At 40.2% G+C, this 21045-nt stretch overlaps 1 protein-coding gene across 2 annotated transcripts in view; it reads right to left on the reverse strand.

The window, feature by feature from the left end:
* The window catches only part of LOC137283272 (DNA ligase 1-like), an 82576-nt gene that overhangs the window by 56397 nt on the left and 5134 nt on the right, over positions 1 to 21045 (reverse strand). Inside the window, exons 3-8 of one of the 2 annotated variants that reach the window (XM_067814714.1) lie at positions 20372 to 20624; positions 14745 to 14838; positions 14163 to 14332; positions 13812 to 14007; positions 12721 to 12912; positions 12459 to 12555 (exon numbers count right to left, since the gene is read on the reverse strand). In XM_067814714.1, coding sequence (XP_067670815.1) covers positions 12459 to 12555; positions 12721 to 12912; positions 13812 to 14007; positions 14163 to 14332; positions 14745 to 14838; positions 20372 to 20624 — 1002 coding nt within the window. Of the gene's footprint in view, positions 1 to 12458; positions 12556 to 12720; positions 12916 to 13811; positions 14008 to 14162; positions 14333 to 14744; positions 14839 to 20371; positions 20625 to 21045 lie in introns of both variants that reach the window. The other variant, XM_067814713.1, reaches the window with a different exon arrangement.

The following is a 21045-nucleotide window of genomic DNA, read 5'->3' on the forward strand; positions in this document are numbered from 1 at the left end:
ATTATTTTCATGATGGCGACTTTTGCCTTGTAGTCATGTCAAACTGCACATGGGTTTTCATTCTATGCTGAACATAGCAACAGTAATTGGTAGATTTGTGGAAAAACAGAATGAAATTTCACTGCAAAAACTGTGAGCAGCAATGAGATAATTTTGTGTGGATAGACAATGACAAGCCTACAAGGCTACATGTCAGTTCACTGACGGGTTTTGTAAGTTCATGAGAGACATTTGAACATGTCATATTGACAGTAAGTTGCCATATCACCTGTCACTTATCAGAACCATCCCTGACTCACGGTCAGCAGGACACCTCAAGGTTGTACAAACACTAGCATGTTGTCAGAGTGTGTAACACTAGCATGAAACGTGTGGGCAGCTCAGGGAAGAGGTGTTTCAGAATAACTCAATACCATATCAAATTTAGATTTTAATCTTGATCTAAAATTGGCAACTCCTTAGGGAAAATGACTTGATACAGGTAACTAATGTCAAGTAAAGGACACAATAAATAGAATAGAGGGCAAGAGTCCTTGTTGTAAATGTTTTAGCAATAATACGAAACTACTATCATTATTATTAATATTATTCAAGACCAAGTCTTTCACCTGTAGCTTCCCGTCCCCTTATATTAAACAAATTATGCATAAAGAAAGTAAAATTGACAATTGATAATTTCTTTGCATAAAAAAATCTTCATGTCTGCTCCACAGTGAATCCTTCAGCAAGATTATCATGCTAGTGGCATCTTCAGGTTTCAGTTAAAGTTTCTGAAGAGGAGACTGATGTTAGGCTTATTTTTCAGGACGTCTATGTTATTTCACCAATTTGGAAAACCTATCTGTGAGTTTCAATGAGTTTCTTATGTTTGTACTTCTTGACAAGGGTGTCATGCTGTATATTAATTGTGAATGCTGTGCCAAATGCTGTATAGTGCCTGTCGTCCTGTCAATCCTTTGTAAATAGACACATTGTTCTTTGCTCGTCTGTAAGGCATGCTTTGATACTTCTTATAAAACATTCAAACATTCGCATTTAAGGGTTTGCACTACATAAGTTATCAAAATAAAATTTGAACTATAGTCGAATGCCAGTGTGACAAATATTATGCATAACTTGGAAGTACCGACCATTGTTTCTATCATCATAGACACACCTATGTCTCAAATACTTTGATAACTAGAATTTATTACTTGGTTCCTAGCAATTCAACTCATCAGTATTTGACTAAATTCTTGAAATAGAAACCTGGCATAAGACTGGCCACACACTATACATGTATTTTTTCATAATGTCAAGCTATTCTAATTACATAATGAAATAATTTCAAAAATGCATTTTTTCTCATCAAGATATGTGCTCTTTCAATGGCTTCCTCTTATCTGTTTCATATAATCCAACTCGGTTTCGGTGAACATCTGAAGAAATATATTAGACTTTAGTGCACTTGTACCACTTGTTAACATGGTTTAGATGTTCTTAGCATTTCAGAATAAGATCAACATCTTATTTAGATGTGTTATTTTTAAAATAAAAACATGTTAGATTGTGGATATTTGTTCAGTCATGTATGGTGAATTTAAGTTCTTACTTTTCTATGACCTTCCCATTTTAATCCTTTCCTGGAAAACATTGGACAACATCTTGTTGTGCAGAAGAGAAGGCTTATTAGCTATCAGATTATGTTCGGATTCTTTTTAAAATATATTTTAAAATCTTATCAATTCCAAATACATACACTGACATATTTCTACATTATGTAGATGTCTGTTTCAAATTTCAAATTTGTTTGAATCTTTACTGCCCCACTGTCATCTCAAATTTTGAACTAGCCAATCAGCATAGAGACAGTTTTGTGCCCTTACAACTGCTGACAGTTACTCTCAGTTCTAAATACATGTATATGAACACAGCGATGTATATCTGTTAGCAGAAACTTAGTTATTCTTCTCACCTGCCGAGGACACAAGAAACAACACCAAATCAGTCCACAGGTACTGAAAATGGTTGAACAAAAGTCAGAATTTGATGATAAAGGAAATCAAAGTTAGAAAACATGATATATCAAAGTAAAACACCAGAAGTCAATCTTATTGGATAAAATGTTAATGTGAATAACTTGCATTGTGTACATGATAGTGTATATTAACCACACAAGCTGTTGTCAGAGTTGCTGCTGATTTCACACACATAGATCTTCTGCGGTACATTCATGCTATAAATGTTCAGCTTCTGAAGATCAACCAAAAGTGTGACTGCTTATATCTTCTTGTGTCATCTAAAATCACCTCTGACCTATGGCATTCTTTCTATCAATATCATGTATATCAGTAAACTTTTTGAAACACATTAATAGGAATTAGTTGGTTTATCATTGTTATCAACCATTGTGTTATATAGGTGTGCATGATGTGACAGTATCACCGTAATTAGGTGCCACATTCCGTTTGTCTTTTTTATGGTTGTATCTTTACATTAAACATGACATGATTGTGATTAGTAATAAACTTGTAATTAGACCTTAATGAATCTGGTTATTATTTCCACAAATGGAATGATGTAAATCTGCAGACAACAGACAAAATGTTGAACCACAGGGCTTGATTTAAGATGCTAACCAACTTGCACCAGGTGCAACCAAAGATAAAAGCCTAGTTGCACCAGACTTGATGCAAGTTAGACTAATAACCCGGTGGTATTTGGTCAGTCAAGACATACAATTATGAGCAAGTTTGTGACCAACTGCATGGTGATTTATTCACAATGTTAATACTGCTTTCCTAAATAACAGCAAATCAAATGCAACGCATCTGCGGTGCCTTATCATAGAAAGGCATTTCCTCACTGAATGGAAACAAGTGTTACACTTTCCTATATTTTACATCTCTAAAAGACTTTGTGTATTCATGGCATTACATGGAATGTACATTTGTCAAAAGGATACACAAAGTATCTGATCAAGACTACCAGTTGTCAGATTTTCATTTACTACATGGATACTTCTGAGAAGAGTGTGCAAGATTGTGGACTTTGTGTTCTTGATATTAAGAACTCCCACCCATCACTGACTCAGAAAAGTATTTAAAGCTGGAGATTTCTATGGAAGTGTAATAAAATATATAAACATAGGCAGCATCATTGCATTTTTATTAGTTCTAGTCTAGGAACCATTTGTAATTTATGGCAAGTGCAGGGTGATGATGATTTTAAAAAGGGTCACCCATCTTGTTCTCTCCCTCTCTCTCTCTCTCTTCTGTGTGTGTGTGTCTGTGTGTGTGTCTGTCTGTCTGTGGCGCAGTGATTTGTCATCATCAATTTATCTTACCTCAAACAAAAATGTTGTTTTCTGATTGGCTAAGTGCTCTTCTCTTATTGGCTATCCATGCTTCAAACAGTTCAAAATTAACACTGGGGTATTCAGTCAAATAAATTTTGTACATATAAATATGTAAAAATTATGCTTAAAAATATTGGAAGGGGAAGGGAAGAATAATTGGTTTTGTACATGACATGCAGGGGGCACAGGGGGGGTCACTCGCATTGTACATATTTCACCATAAAATTATCATCACTCCTGCCAGCCATAAATCATGAGAAAAAACTGTTATAAATGTTGACTGTCTGAACTGCTCACAGCAGTCTTCCACATCTAATAATATGCTGGAGCTAAATTGAGGAAAAATTCATGTCAGACTCATAAACCTTACTGAGAACAATCTATATCGTGTTGATTACACTGTAAACAATGTTAATATTCAGGCTATAACCTTTACATTGGATAAAAATCTGCAACAAATCTGATTTCCACACGAAGACCTTTACAAAGTGTATTGAACGGGCCAAACATAGAGAGGAGTCACGTTCCTTGTCAGTGTACTCAGACTGAACAGACTTGACCTTCCATCACATATGCTGTGTGAATCATGCCTTTTTTTAATGTAATCCAAATCAAAAAGTCAGCTTTACAATGTATGTTTTAGTGAATAAAAACATTCTAAGAGATTTGAGCTGATCACAATTATCTTCCAGGGCAGCTGAATTATGATCTTAAGAATACTGCGCATGCCTTTAATTCAGACACTCCCACTTCACACCAATTCAGACCAATTTTCAAACAAATCCTTCACCCTGAAAACCTAAAGTTTGTGAGAAAAAGCAAATTTACTCCACAACAACCATAGCTGAAATGGACTCAGAGCAAACTGGATCAGTTGAATGCAAAAACTTGTTCAAATTGCCATATTTTTCTCTGTGTTGTGGAAAAACATGTATTCATTAGGGCCACTTAGTTGTAAATCAGACGGCTTGAATTTCCGATCAGACTCCCTTCCTGCACCCCGAGGGAAATATCATGGCCAACATCCTCCTGCCTGGAATACTGAACACTATGATTGCAAATCCTTGCCCTAATTAATCAAACAACCTCCTCGTTAGGCGCTTGGGGTTAGCGGCAGACTTGACAGAATAGTGTAATCATCTTGGGTTCAATGTATTTCAATTCATTCAGCATAACACATGAATGTGGAGGAATCATCAGACTGGGCAGTGAGGTCATGGGAACACAAAAATATTGCCAGTCAGACCGAGTTTTACGATCCACTATATCAGTTCTCAAAGAAGCTTCACTGGAAAACCAAGAATATACCGGTGTCTAACATATTAAAAGAGAAATCAAACTTAGATTAATTCAGTTCTTTCACATCAGGGTGCCAGTGTGTAAATGGGTGGGTGAGTGAGTGGGTGATTGTGTGCATGATTAAGGGAGCAGGTCTGTGAATGCATGGAGAGTGAGTAGATGAGTTGGTCCATGAGTGAGTAAGGCAGCAGGTCTATGAATGGATGGAGAGTGAGTAGATGAGTTGGTCCATGAGAGAGTAAGGAAGCATGTCTATGAATGGATGGAGAGTGAGTAGATGAGTTGGTCCATGAGTGAGTAAGGCAGCAGGTCTATGAATGGATGGAGAGTGATTCGATGAGTTGGTCCATGAGAGAGTAAGGCAGCAGGTCTGTGAATGCATGGAGAGTGAGTAGATGAGTTGGTCCATGAGTGAGTAAGGCAGCAGGTCTGTGAATGCATGGAGAGTGGGTAGATGAGTTGGTCCATGAGTGAGTAAGGAAGCATGTCTATGAATGGATGGAGAGTGAGTAGATGAGTTGGTCCATGAGAGAGTAAGGATGCATGTCTATGAATGGATGGAGAGTGAGTAGATGAGTTGGTCCATGAGTGAGTAAGGCAGCAGGCCTATGAATGGATGGAGAGTGATTCGATGAGTTGGTCCATGAGAGAGTAAGGCAGCAGGTCTATGAATGGATGGAGAGTGAGTAGATGAGTTGGTCCATGAGAGAGTAAGGATGCATGTCTATGAATGGATGGAGAGTGAGTAGATGAGTTGGTCCATGAGTGAGTAAGGCAGCAGGCCTATGAATGGATGGAGAGTGAGTAGATGAGTTGGTCCATGAGAGAGTAAGGCAGCAGGCCTATGAATGGATGGAGAGTGAGTAGATGAGTTGGTCCATGAGTGAGTAAGGCAGCAGGTCTATAAAAGGATGGAGAGTGAGTAGATGAGTTGGTCCATGAGAGAGTAAGGAAGCATGTCTATGAATGGATGGAGAGTGAGTAGATGAGTTGGTCCATGAGAGAGTAAGGAAGTAGGTCTATGAATGGATGGAGAGTGAGTAGATGAGTTGGTCCATGAGAGAGTAAGGAAGTAGGTCTATGAATGGATGGAGAGTGAGTAGATGAGTTGGTCCATGAGAGAGTAAGGAAGCATGTCTATGAATGGATGGAGAGTGAGTAGATGAGTTGGTCCATGAGAGAGTAAGGCAGCAGGCCTATGAATGGATGGAGAGTGAGTAGATGAGTTGGTCCATGAGTGAGTAAGGCAGCAGGCCTATGAATGGATGGAGAGTGAGTAGATGAGTTGGTCCATGAGAGTGAGGAAGCATGTCTATGAATGGATGGAGAGTGATTCGATGAGTTGGTCCATGAGAGAGTAAGGAAGCATGTCTATGAATGGATGGAGAGTGAGTAGATGAGTTGGTCCATGAGAGAGTAAAGAAGCAGGTCTATGAATGGATGGAGAGTGAGTAGATGAGTTGGTCCATGAGTAAGGAAGCATGTCTATGAATGGATGGAGAGTGAGTAGATAAGTTGGTCCATGAGTGAGTAAGGCAGCAGGTCTATGAATGGATGGAGAGTGAGTAGATGAGTTGGTCCATGAGAGAGTAAGGCAGCAGGTCTATGAATGGATGGAGAGTGAGTAGATGAGTTGGTCCATGAGAGAGTAAGGAAGCATGTCTATGAACGGATGGAGAGTGATTCGATGAGTTGGTCCATGAGTGAGTAAGGCAGCAGGTCTGTGAATGGATGGAGAGTGATTCGATGAGTTGGTCCATGAGTGAGTAAGGCAGCAGGTCTATGAATGGATGGAGAGTGAGTAGATGAGTTGGTCCATGAGTGAGTAAGGAAGCAGGCCTATGAATGGATGGAGAGTGATTCGATGAGTTGGTCCATGAGAGAGTAAGGAAGCATGTCTATGAATGGATGGAGAGTGAGTAGATGAGTTGGTCCATGAGAGAGTAAGGAAGCATTTCTATGATTGGATGGAGAGTGAGTAGATGAGTTGGTCCATGAGTGAGTAAGGGAGCAGGTCTGTGAATGGATGGAGAGTGATTCGATGAGTTGGTCCATCAGAGAGTAAGGCAGCAGGTCTATGAATGGATGGAGAGTGAGTAGATGAGTTGGTCCATGAGAGAGTAAGGCAGCAGGCCTATGAATGGATGGAGAGTGAGTAGATGAGTTGGTCCATGAGTGAGTAAGGCAGCAGGTCTATGAATGGATGGAGAGTGAGTAGATGAGTTGGTCCATGAGAGAGTAAGGAAGCATGTCTATGAATGGATGGAGAGTGAGTAGATGAGTTGGTCCATGAGAGAGTGAGGAAGCATATCTATGAATGGATGGAGAGTGATTCGATGAGTTGGTCCATGAGAGAGTAAGGAAGCATGTCTATGAATGGATGGAGAGTGAGTAGATGAGTTGGTCCATGAGTGAGTAAGGAAGCATGTCTATGAATGGATGGAGAGTGAGTAGATAAGTTGGTCCATGAGTGAGTAAGGCAGCAGGTCTATGAATGGATGGAGAGTGAGTAGATGAGTTGGTCCATGAGAGAGTAAGGCAGCAGGCCTATGAATGGATGGAGAGTGAGTAGATGAGTTGGTCCATGAGAGAGTAAGGAAGCATGTCTATGAATGGATGGAGAGTGATTCGATGAGTTGGTCCATGAGTGAGTAAGGCAGCAGGTCTGTGAATGGATGGAGAGTGATTCGATGAGTTGGTCCATGAGTGAGTAAGGCAGCAGGTCTATGAATGGATGGAGAGTGATTCGATGAGTTGGTCCATGAGTGAGTAAGGAAGCAGGCCTATGAATGGATGGAGAGTGATTCGATGAGTTGGTCCATGAGAGAGTAAGGAAGCATGTCTATGAATGGATGGAGAGTGATTCGATGAGTTGGTCCATGAGAGAGTAAGGAAGCATTTCTATGATTGGATGGAGAGTGAGTAGATGAGTTGGTCCATGAGTGAGTAAGGCAGCAGGTCTGTGAATGGATGGAGAGTGATTCGATGAGTTGGTCCATGAGAGAGTAAGGCAGCAGGTCTATGAATGGATGGAGAGTGAGTAGATGAGTTGGTCCATGAGAGAGTAAGGCAGCAGGCCTATGAATGGATGGAGAGTGAGTAGATGAGTTGGTCCATGAGTGAGTAAGGCAGCAGGTCTATGAATGGATGGAGAGTGATTCGATGAGTTGGTCCATGAGAGAGTAAGGAAGCATGTCTATGAATGGATGGAGAGTGAGTAGATGAGTTGGTCCATGAGAGAGTGAGGAAGCATATCTATGAATGGATGGAGAGTGATTCGATGAGTTGGTCCATGAGAGAGTAAGGAAGCATGTCTATGAATGGATGGAGAGTGAGTAGATGAGTTGGTCCATGAGTGAGTAAGGCAGCAGGTCTATGAATGGATGGAGAGTGAGTAGATGAGTTGGTCCATGAGAGAGTAAGGAAGCATGTCTATGAATGGATGGAGAGTGAGTAGATGAGTTGGTCCATGAGAGAGTAAGGAAGCATGTCTATGAATGGATGGAGAGTGAGTAGATGAGTTGGTCCATGAGTGAGTAAGGCAGCAGGCCTATGAATGGATGGAGAGTGAGTAGATGAGTTGGTCCATGAGAGAGTGAGGAAGCATGTCTATGAATGGATGGAGAGTGATTCGATGAGTTGGTCCATGAGAGAGTAAGGAAGCATGTCTATGAATGGATGGAGAGTGAGTAGATGAGTTGGTCCATGAGAGAGTAAGGCAGCAGGCCTATGAATGGATGGAGAGTGATTCGATGAGTTGGTCCATGAGAGAGTAAGGCAGCAGGTCTATGAATGGATGGAGAGTGAGTAGATGAGTTGGTCCATGAGAGAGTAAGGATGCATGTCTATGAATGGATGGAGAGTGAGTAGATGAGTTGGTCCATGAGTGAGTAAGGCAGCAGGCCTATGAATGGATGGAGAGTGAGTAGATGAGTTGGTCCATGAGAGAGTAAGGCAGCAGGCCTATGAATGGATGGAGAGTGAGTAGATGAGTTGGTCCATGAGTGAGTAAGGCAGCAGGTCTATGAAAGGATGGAGAGTGAGTAGATGAGTTGGTCCATGAGAGAGTAAGGAAGCATGTCTATGAATGGATGGAGAGTGAGTAGATGAGTTGGTCCATGAGAGAGTAAGGAAGTAGGTCTATGAATGGATGGAGAGTGAGTAGATGAGTTGGTCCATGAGAGAGTAAGGAAGTAGGTCTATGAATGGATGGAGAGTGAGTAGATGAGTTGGTCCATGAGAGAGTAAGGAAGCATGTCTATGAATGGATGGAGAGTGAGTAGATGAGTTGGTCCATGAGAGAGTAAGGCAGCAGGCCTATGAATGGATGGAGAGTGAGTAGATGAGTTGGTCCATGAGTGAGTAAGGCAGCAGGTCTATGAATGGATGGAGAGTGAGTAGATGAGTTGGTCCATGAGTGAGTAAGGCAGCACGCCTATGAATGGATGGAGAGTGAGTAGATGAGTTGGTCCATGAGAGAGTAAGGAAGCATGTCTATGAATGGATGGAGAGTGAGTAGATGAGTTGGTCCATGAGAGAGTAAGGCAGCAGGTCTATGAATGGATGGAGAGTGATTCGATGAGTTTGTCCATGAGAGAGTAAGGAAGCATGTCTATGAATGGATGGAGAGTGAGTAGATGAGTTGGTCCATGAGTGAGTAAGGCAGCAGGCCTATGAATGGATGGAGAGTGATTCGATGAGTTGGTCCATGAGAGAGTAAGGATGCATGTCTATGAATGGATGGAGAGTGAGTAGATGAGTTGGTCCATGAGAGAGTAAGGAAGCATGTCTATGAATGGATGGAGAGTGAGTAGATGAGTTGGTCCATGAGAGAGTAAGGCAGCAGGCCTATGAATGGATGGAGAGTGAGTAGATGAGTTGGTCCATGAGTGAGTAAGGCAGCAGGCCTATGAATGGATGGAGAGTGAGTAGATGAGTTGGTCCATGAGTGAGTAAGGCAGCAGGTCTATGAATGGATGGAGAGTGAGTAGATGAGTTGGTCCATGAGAGAGTAAGGAAGCATGTCTATGAATGGATGGAGAGTGAGTAGATGAGTTGGTCCATGAGTGAGTAAGGCAGCAGGTCTATGAATGGATGGAGAGTGATTCGATGAGTTGGTCCATGAGTGAGTAAGGCAGCAGGTCTATGAATGGATGGAGAGTGAGTAGATGAGTTGGTCCATGAGAGAGTAAGGAAGCATGTCTATGAATGGATGGAGAGTGAGTAGATGAGTTGGTCCATGAGAGAGTAAGGCAGCAGGCCTATGAATGGATGGAGAGTGAGTAGATGAGTTGGTCCATGAGAGAGTAAGGAAGCATGTCTATGAATGGATGGAGAGTGATTCGATGAGTTGGTCCATGAGTGAGTAAGGCAGCAGGTCTATGAATGGATGGAGAGTGAGTAGATGAGTTGGTCCATGAGTGAGTAAGGAAGCAGGTCTATGGATGGATGGAGAGTGAGTAGATGAGTTGGTCCATGAGAGAGTAAGGCAGCACGTCTATGAATGGATGGAGAGTGAGTAGATGAGTTGGTCCATGAGTGAGTAAGGCAGCAGGTCTATGAATGGATGGAGAGTGATTCGATGAGTTGGTCCATGAGTGAGTAAGGCAGCACGCCTATGAATGGATGGAGAGTGATTCGATGAGTTGGTCCATGAGAGAGTAAGGAAGCAGGTCTATGGATGGATGGAGAGTGAGCGAGTCGGTGCATGAGTGAGTGAGGGAACAAGTCTATGAATAGGTGGGTGAGTGTGTGCATCCAACTCAGCCTGTAAAGAATGATGACAGTGTAAACAAGCCAGTGGTTGACATCAGGAACAGCATATTTTTGGACAACATTATCGCATGCAACAACTTAGGATACCTGACATGTAGTAACTTTCACAATATTATTGGTCATAAAAAGGTGAACATGAACATGTCAAGGTAAGTAACAAAAGCTTTGGCACGACAGCATGACTGCCATAATGATACAAGCAGAAATAGCTAAGCCATTGAGACGTTACAGTTTCCCTTTGGCAGCCATAAGATACTGAGTAAGACCCACTAACACTTATCTTGTCAAATCTAAGAAGCACACAATATTTAAAAAACGATGTAAACAAGATGTAAATTTAGACAAGCTGGGGTATATGGATGTTCAAGACCATTGCAGTGTAACAAATAACAATACATACAAGATAATATTATACAGTGTTAAAAATGATTGTCTGTGGATATGATGTTTTTCAAGCACAGACTGTTAAAAACATCATTACAAACCTTTAACAAAACCATAATACATACTTTTCAAAGTCAGTTTCATGAAAAACATGCGTAACTGAAAAATGTCAAATTTTGAACACTGAGAACAACATTTCTATTGTCATGAGGAACACTTAACATTTTGCTTGATGCCAGAAAAAATAAACCTATCATACAGTTTACCAGTTACATTTTAAGAGTTTTACTATTTTTTTTCAAAGAAATTTATACATGCATATACTCCACGTCCATGCATAAATCCTGAACTAGTGGAATATAGAGGGCTTTCAGCATATTTATCCTTATCACCTGACAGTGACCTTTCATTTACAACACTTAAGTCCAAAACAACTTTGCACACCATTGCAAGCGAACAAATCCTGGAAATCAATTAAAACACTGCTCGGAGGTAGTGTCCAATGCCAATCATATCAAAATACCAAATGCCATTATACAACAAAACTGATATTGGTGATCTGTTGTAAAGAAGCTATACAAAATCATGTACCAATAAATTCAGTAGCTCATTACGATTATTAGTCACACACTCATTTCTCATACGGCCACTAGACACACAGAAAGGAACGGATTAATTCAAATAACAAAGGCCATGCTCCCTACCATACAACAATCTTGCCCGGTTTTCTTATGTGAGATCCAACTGCATGTCAAACTAATTTAATATGTCCACACTTCATACTGATCATTTTGAATACGTTCTTAGAAAAGCAGGGTAAGAATATCACTTGATTTCTCATTCCAATTCAACTGTTATGGCAATTTTATGGCATAAATATGCCGCCACTTACAAGCATGGCATACTGAAGACCAATTCTAACCAGGATCTTCATCGGTCAGTTACAGTAGCAGCATGGATTGAAAATAATAGGCTGCTTAACTTGAGAATGAATTAGCCCACACCAGTTGGGAATGCAGAATTTGAAATTACTTCAGATGACAATTTGTTCGGGACAGCTCTAAGGCAAACAACCTTTGTGGCAAAGTTTTGAGTTTTGTACCAAACTTACAAACAGACATTATATTCATTTTCGTCATATTTTATTAACTGGATGTTTGTGGTTGTGACTAAAGTCACCGAGCAGATATGTGACCTTCTTACAGCTATTTCTTTTATGTTAAAGTAATTAGCATTACTGGTCACAGTGCATCAACGTATCGTATTGACAAATATATACACCATGAAACCCTCTACAACTAGGGCTGGCTAAAACATTGATAAATAGAACAGGGGGAATTTCTCAAACTTGATAATATTAAAATTGTGTCTTTGATTACATCATGACATAAACTACTGTGAATAATAATGGTGTAATATACACAAAGTAATACACAGCTTTACGTCTTTGATCATGAGTCAGTTCTAGCTCCATGTTACATATATGACAGTAATTGATAATCAACTGATATTTAGTTTGCGACATCAATCTCACTGATATTAGCAAGCCCTAGAGAGAGAGCATACTGTCTCCATAGGACACCCCCCACCCACAAAACGTTCTGCCTGTTTGTTACACAGAACAAGGTCATAGCAGGTTTAAAGAGACACAAAAAGATCTTACCTTTCTTTCTTTATTTTTTTATCTGGAGTTTCTTTTCCTTTTTTAACTTCTGATTTGGATTCTTCTTTTTCTTCAACTTTGACAGGCTTTCTTGGAGCTGTGCATATGAGAATATCAATTTACATGTTATCTTCATGATTTGGAGAATATTCATAAAATCTTTTGCATAAGGTGTTAAGGAGAACAGAGTTACTTCCCTTTTATCTTTCCTGCCCTGTTAACAAACAAGTGCAAGGTTAAGTCTATAACTATAAGTGCTCACCAAAAAAACTGTGAACAGGTTTCTTCTCCTCTTTCATCTGACTTTTCACATCTTTCTCCTCATCTTCTCCTTCTTCTTCTTCCTTATCGTCTTCTTTGTCACTAGTTTTTACTTCTTTCTTACCCTTTTTAGAGACATTCTTCTTACTGCCTTGGGCTTTAGGGGATTTCTTATCAGCTGTCTTCTTGGCACCTGCTGGAACAATCAACACATTGAAGATCAGGACTCCAGATAAAGGCTGTATCAGTTAAGTATGGATAAAATGATATGGTAAGGAAAAATTAGAAAACGCAGCAGATACGCAACACAACAATGGTGTACAGTCTTAGGAAAATTTACAGATTTATTTATCTGAGAAAGTATTGTTTTATTGCTTACTGACATTTTTGCAGCAGAGTTGCAATGTTGTGGTTCATATATGAAAGGCAACACAAGATTACGATGCACCATTAAATTGCATTCCAGTACTCCTCTACAAAAATATGAAGCACATCCTCCTGCTGTTGAGGCCCTGGAGAATGCATGGGGTTTACCTTCAATGGTGACTTCAGGTAAAATTAAATATCACCACCTATCTGTGCTTGCAATAAGAGGTAATGAACCAGTTTGTCAGACCAGACACACTGACAAAGTGGATGGCAAGTCATTGTATCTGTAGTGTAGATAAGTACTCATGATGTTAATCACTGGATTGTTTGGTCCAGACTTAAAATGCACAAACAGCCGTCATATCGCTGGAATATATCTGATGGCATTGTCAAACAAGAAACAAATTAGCATAGGGTTCACCCCAATATAATATCTAATTAACAAGGAATGATGTACATGTAAGTGAGTGAGTTTAGTTTTACGCCACACTCAGCAATATTCAAGGTATATGGCAGTGGTCTGTAAATAATCGAGTCTGGACCAGACAATCCAGTGATCAACAACATCAGCATTGACCTGCGCAATTGGGAACCAATGACATGTGTCAAGCAAGTCAGCGAGTCTGACCATCTGATCCCGTTAGTCGCCTCTTATGACAAGCATGGTCAGTGTGCATGTGAACTGAGTGCTAACAGTAACAGGGCACAGGAGGCTTCCCGTACCTGGAGATTTCCCTTTCTTTCCCTTGCTTTCCTTCTTCTCCTTGGAGTCTTTGTTTTTTTCTGGACTGTCTTTCTGTTCCTCTGACATGCTAATCTCTTTCTCTCTGTCGTCTTTCTCTGAGCTTGCTGTCTCCTTGTTGTCTTTCTCTGAGCTTGCTGTCTCCATGTTGTCTTTCTCTGAGCTTGCTGTCTCTCTCTGAAATCATTTTCATAAGAATTGTTTAGTAAATGAAGTGAACCGCTACATAAGGCAAACAAAGGAATTCCATAACTTGACTATCTGTTGACGTAAAAGGACCGCCATCAACATGGCACAATGCTTTCAAGTTTCAGGTTTGTAGAATGACCTACTTCCATCTCGATGTCTTCCGGCTTTATTTCTTCTACACCTGTTTCAGCCTCTAGTGCGTCTTCATCACCATCTGTTATCAGTTTCCTCTTCCTTTTGGCAGGACTGTCCACTTTGGGACTCTGTGAAACACTCTTCCTCTTCACAGCACTTCCACCCATACTCTTCCTTGCTGAAAAAAATATAGCAGTATCCCATCAAAATAAAAGCCATGACGTGTAGAATGAGTTCATAAAATGGAGACTAAATTGCACAAATGATTAGATATGGATCCCTTAAAAAAGACCCTTGGACCTGCACCTGAAGTTGTGTCTTACACAGGCATCAGTTTGGTTAGAACACATAAGGGGTGGGAGTTGACTGGTTTATGACTGAGTTTCAGTTACAGACATTATCAAGAATAAATATTCATTAGATCAAGTAGAATTTGCATAGATTATGATAATGATAATTAACTCCATAATAATTAACTGCATTAATTACCACCTGACCCAATGTTCATTTTCACTGTTGTACAAGAACAGACCATGTACATAAACAGATCCAACGTGATTTCCAAACAATGAAAACATATCACCCCATACCTGTTTTCCTTTTCGGAATTCCACATGGAGACTTGACAGGTGTGCTTGGCTCTGAGGGCGAGGACTGGGAAGACACACCAGAATCCTTCAGTTCCTGATGAAAAAGTGAAAGGTTTCACAATGCAGGAATCACTTTTTAAGCAAATGAAATAGTTTCATTTCATGCAAATTAAGCTGTCATCAAGTTCCTTGGGACGGGGCAAAACCAATCTATAGTTACATATTAAAATATGTATCATTCAACTGGAATAATCATGATACTTTTTATATCATTATGTAATAAATAGAAAGCTGAACTGCTGCACAGCTCCCCAGTATATGCTTATCACTCTACAACAAAGTAAGTGTGAGTTCAGTCTGACAGGGCTTTTAACAATATTCCAGCAATATCATATCTGGACACCTGAAATGAGTTTCACAAATTGTACCCAGGTGAGGAGGTGAACCCAGGTGAGGAGGTGAACCCAGGTGAGGAGGTGAACCCAGGCCAGGAGGTGAACCCAGGCGAGGAGATGAACCCAGGCCAGGAGGTGAACCCAGGTGAGGAGGTGAACCCAAAACTTTAACATGATGTGTGAACACTTAACCCCCATAGGCTACACCACTATGACCAGGCTACATTCTAGATGCTGGTGAGGCAATAAAGAAGTGTATTGTTACGCACTGTACTTATAAATTCAGTAAAAAGGATAGAGGAGTGTCATATTTTACTGGATTTATTTACTCAGTTCTAAAGGCTTTCACTACGTAGAGACCCACAGAATACAACAGATTCTTTTTCGTAAAAGAATCCTCCGTGGGATACTTATAAGTATTTTCACCTCCAACAGTCGTAGCTATATTTTGAATAAAATATTTACAAAACAAAAACTACATTTTCGTCACCCTACCGAGTCCAGAATGGACCTGTCTGTTAAGAACAGGTAACCTTAAGCCCTCTCCTCGTGCCTCACTTTCCATGCTGTCGTTCCCAAGTGAATCTCGTTTCAAGTGATTCCCATGATGAGTGCTTCTGACTCATACTGAATACTGTATGAACGGTTACTTTCTTTTTTATCGCATGTGTGGTAAATTTTGAGTTTGAGTGACATTTCATTCATCTTAAGTTGTAACTGAAGTGCCACTGTCTTCTGGCCATGTGGCTTGCAAGATGGCGACTGCAGTTATTGGACATGTTGGTTTTTTACCTGTGTGTTGTTGTAATAATAGTGTGTTTGCAATATTTATGTGTTTGTTCTCAACCTGAGCCTTGTGCCAAGAACATAGGTTATTTCCTGTTGTCTGCAGGTGTCTCAGCCGAGCGACTGCAATGAGTGCTGGTTCCAGGTTCATCAGTTTCAGTGGACGATTTCCTGTCTGCTTGGTGCCGCAGTTCGACCTCAATTCAAGGACATGATGATTCCGACCACCTGCCGCTGTTGGATCTTCTAAGCCCTGAGTATTCTGCCTTGGGTATCCACTCCGAGTCAATTCTCACTCATGAGAGTGCGGCTCCCGTCTCAGAATGAGCAGGATATGGGGGAGGAGGAGGTAATGGCAGTGGCAGGGGGTGAGGTTAAGACCTCTTTCAGGTCATCTTTGAGGGAAGTACATGAACGTATTGCTACGATTGCTGCAATGAGTTGTTCCCAAGCTGGGATGTGACCCGACGGAATTTCTGTTGCCAGACTAGGCTTTAGCTCCTACACAGGTAGCAGATGTTTGGCGTCACATTTTACCTTCCTTGCTTCACGAGGCTATCAATCCTCTGTTAGCCGGTAACAGGTCGTGCTTTGATCTTCTGGATCTTGGGCAGTGCTACCCAATAGAAGAATCTTTCTTCGAGCCTCCTGGCATGGACAAGTGTGTCTATATCTTCGTCACATTGGCAGGTTTATCTGGCTCCTTGGTTACTTTGGCATGGCAAGGCAGGCGGCTGCCTCCATTCCAGGCAAACGCTTAAGTGTTGAGATCTGCATAGTGCTCCTTTAAGGTGCAATACCAGAAATCAGCGCAACAGCTTAGCATGGTGATCCATTCGGTCAATCGTTCTGCTTTGCAGGAAGAATTGGTAACGCCGGAAAGTGGATGATTTGTCGTCCCCTTTCTTAGCTTGGGTGGAAGGGACATCGCCTTTTACCAAACGTCTTGGTTAACGGCCACTCTCCTAGTTCCTTTGGGAATGAGAGGCAGCTACTTCAAATCTGTGGGTCCTTTCCACACTCATGGATGGCCTTTTGCTGCAGTGGAAGAAGCATCAACATGGCAGCATCAGTGGACGAGGTTTGATGTGTGCAGTTGAGGATGTGACGCATACAGCAGGCTATGGCACAGCTGTGATCTTACTCGGAAAGCTACAAGACTGTTCTCAAGGTGCTGGAGTGGTTGGTTCTTCACCTGCGGTGGTGGACAGATGACAGAAACGTATCCAGGGGGGGTCCCTTTGAGGCCTCTGATGCCAACACTATCACTTCAGACAGATGCCTCCCTTACAGGTTTTCTGTGTTCTAGGGGACCAGTCAGTCAGCTTGAATGGACAATGAAGGTTCCGTAGGCATATCCACCGATTTTGTTAATCCCCAGGGTCCTGTTGCAGCTTCCTACCCAGCCAGCTTGAATACACGTGCTCCTTGCACCCCTTTGATCGCCTCAAACCTGGTTTCCTGTAATCATCACATTTCTGGCTCGGCCTCCTGTACTATTTCTCTTTCAACTGACTTTGGTCTGACCCCTGTGCCTAGTTGTTCCCTTGCCCTTCAGGTGGGTCATGGACATGTGATTAAGTAAGAGTGAATTTCGTGTGTTTTTAGATTAAGCAATTACACTTGGGATATGGTCACTTGACAGAATGTCACTCCCGGACTCATGTCTGTATATGTCTGTCTTATGCATACAAATAGCCCTGGGAGGTCTCTCGTGAAAATAAATCGAACAAACCTGTACAGGTTAATGATTCTTTGAAGAGAGTCCTCTTTGGGGTAGGGCTTCCCGCTTCTGTCTGATCACATTCAGTATGAGTAAGGCATGAGTAGAGAGCTTAGAGTTACCTGCTCTTGACAGATGGGGCTATTCTGGGCTTGGTAGGGGTGGTCCAGCAAGGCAAAAATATAGATTTTGTTTTGTAAATATTTTATTCGAAATATAGGTACAACTGACATAGGAATTTTCTATGGACATGAAAATGCTTACAAGTATCCCAAGGAGGATTCTCTTCAAAGAATTATCAACCTCTACAGGTTTGTTTCAGTTTTCTTGCAACTTTCTGTGTTGGTTCTCTGGTTTCTTGTTGAACACAGCTCTCAGTTAAGACATTGTGGAAAGTAACTTCAAAATGTTGCTAGCCCCAAACTGGCTTTAACCAGACCAGACAAACCAAAGAAAATAACTCATATTTTAGTTACTATATAAAATTTAATGGTAAGATCAGTTTAGTGGTACTTTCAGGTATAGCTCCATGCATGAATATGTTATCATAACTCTTGCATATAAGACAATTCCTTGCAAAAACAAATTAGAACTGAAAAGGTAAATAATTTTGTCTAGAGATGTGTAATTGACAAAGTCATCTTCTCTTGTTTGTTCGTTCATGTGAAGTAATATGATGTCATTTTCTTACCCTGACAGGAAAAGTTTGACAAGAGTCTCACCTATAGATAATCCAACCCGTCTACAGACAAAAATTTATGGTCCTCAAAATCTGGCTTATCTATGGCAATACACAGTAAATGAAACAGAATCAAATACAGCATATGGTTTATCACCTCAATATTATAACCTTTAATATCAAATTTTGCCTTCCTTTAGAACTTCATGATACTGGTGATCTTGTGGAAGTAAGTAAATGCTGTCTAAAGATTCAATCAGTAAACTTCTACAAAAACACTCTAAATCTTGGCACTGTCTGACAAATACAGGTGCTGTCATGCCAGGAATCCCAAAGTAAGTAAACTAATTTACAAACACATACATGGGGTGAAAGAAAAAAAAAGATATGATATCTTCACTAACTCTTCAACACCTGTCAACCAGAGGCCATGACACCAAGTTCCCAGAGACTCTGGGGTCATAGATGAAGCATCTGTTTATCAAGTAAAATATCAGCTCGTAAATTGTAACTACTACCTATCATACACCATTTGAAAGGTCTAATTGTACTGTTTATAAATATGAAAGTTATTTTTTATCATATTATTTATGTAATAAGACTACAACTTAAATAAGTTAATTTATACTGAAAATGCATCTATATGGCCAGATAAACAACGAAGGAAGCAAAAACTGGGGCAATGTTTTTTCCCCATTTGTAACGTGTCATCACATCCCCTTCTCTTTTTCTTTCATACTTTCATTTTTACACAATCAGAAAATGAATATAAAAAAGATTTCTGAAATAATATGTATGATAGTGTATTTCCCAATATCAGTGTCATTCCGCTTGGTAACGAGATACAACAGTGTGAAATACCTCCGTTTTCAAAGCTTCATATAACATGTGAGGCGATTCGCTTGATGACAAGTATCGTTCAAAAGCTCTGAACATCAACCATCTCTGTACCTTTGCCAAGAGTATTTTCATAGTTCTAAGAGATAGATAAAGACTGGTTTCTACTTTTTCGCTTCAGTCTGCAATAAGGATCATGATTGGTCAAAACCAAACACGTGACCTATGTCAGCCAATCAGATAACAGCAATGGATACTGTACTCTTAAACTAAAATCTTTTGATTCAGACAAAAGTTTGGGTAAAATCATGCTATTCTGAATGTGTTACACAAAATATCACCACCTATATATACATTATAGAACTTATAGGATGTATTGTGCTTGGTTGTTACCTGTGACAAGGAAGTTTTATGCATATAGTTTAGCATTAAACATTGTGTCCAGGCACAAAGTTCGACACAACGAAAACCGAGACATCACTTGTTTACATGATCGCACAATAAAGATGGAAATTGTAAGTTATAACGTTCGTTTGACAACTTTTATGAGTACAGTTGTTGATTTATTTTCAGGTTCTTCAGTTGGTTTAATTATTACCTTGAAACATTGTTATTTTACTCTTTGACAACTTTGAAGTGGACCCGTCGCTGAAGCATGCATCCGGGAATTATGGTTTGATTAAAACATTGTGAAAAACAGTTTATAATTCTATTCCTGTCGATAATAAATAATTATTTGAAATTTGATAAGTGTTTTCAAATGGTGTGTAAAGTGATAGAGTTGATAAAATAATCATATGTTAGTTCGGTTCTAAAAGTTATAATAATATTTGGATGCAAGTACTGCCTAGCAGGTATACAAGCTCATGGTGCCAGGGCATTCATGACGTCGATGAATGGGTTAAGTGAGTGAGTGAATTGAGTTTTACACCTCTTTAGCAATTTTCTAGCAATATCACTGCAGGGGGCGAAAGAAATGGGCATAACACATTGTATACATGTGGAGAATCAGAAACCTGTGTCTTTGGTGCGACAAGCAAACGCTTTAAACACTAGTCTGCCCCACCACCCCATGTCTTCAATAAGAAAACTGCAGTAGTTTTAGTAGATTTTATCATATGAAACTGATACAATTTTCACAAGCAGATTTTAAGACAATCTCAAACAGGAATAAGGAAACTTTAAGAAAATAGATAATTATATTTACTGGTTTATCTTTGTGTGGTGTCACTGTCTTCATGGGCTTCTCTTCAGATTTCTCTTGACTTGATTTGACATCTGGATTATCTCCCTTGCCATGTTCTGATTCCTCCATCACAACATCCACATTCTCCTCTTCTTCTTCATCATCACTCTCAATGATTCTGGCCTTCTTCTTCCGAGATGGAGCCTTGACAGGAGAGTCGCTTTCCTTGGATGGGGATCCATTTTTAACCTTCAGTGGAGACTTATCTTCTTCTCTAAATCAGAAAAATATTTTTCATTCTTACATTTAATTCATCAGCATAAAAGTCTGCACTTATAGTATTCCCAGAAATTATTGAGAATCATGTTGCGTCATGTAACTCATTACGTTTATTAACTTCTGGCGTTTTACTTACATAAACATGTTAAAACACCATCCTTTTACAGTCTCAGTCTTGTTTTAGTACTTTGTTAGACCTCCTCGCTCAGCAATGCATGCCTGAATACGCCTAGGCACACTACCCATCAAAGTTTGTAGGTAATCGTGTGACAGGGTATCCCAATATTGGACCACCTCGGCCTTCATATCTTCAATATTTCTCAGTCCCTTTTTGTTTATTCTGTCCTTCATGACTCCCCACACATTCTCAATTGGGTTTAGGTCTGGGCTGTAACTGGGCCAGTCTAAAACTTGAA

Source organism: Haliotis asinina, chromosome 5 (assembly GCF_037392515.1).
Source record: "Haliotis asinina isolate JCU_RB_2024 chromosome 5, JCU_Hal_asi_v2, whole genome shotgun sequence".
NCBI lineage: Eukaryota > Metazoa > Mollusca > Gastropoda > Lepetellida > Haliotidae > Haliotis > Haliotis asinina.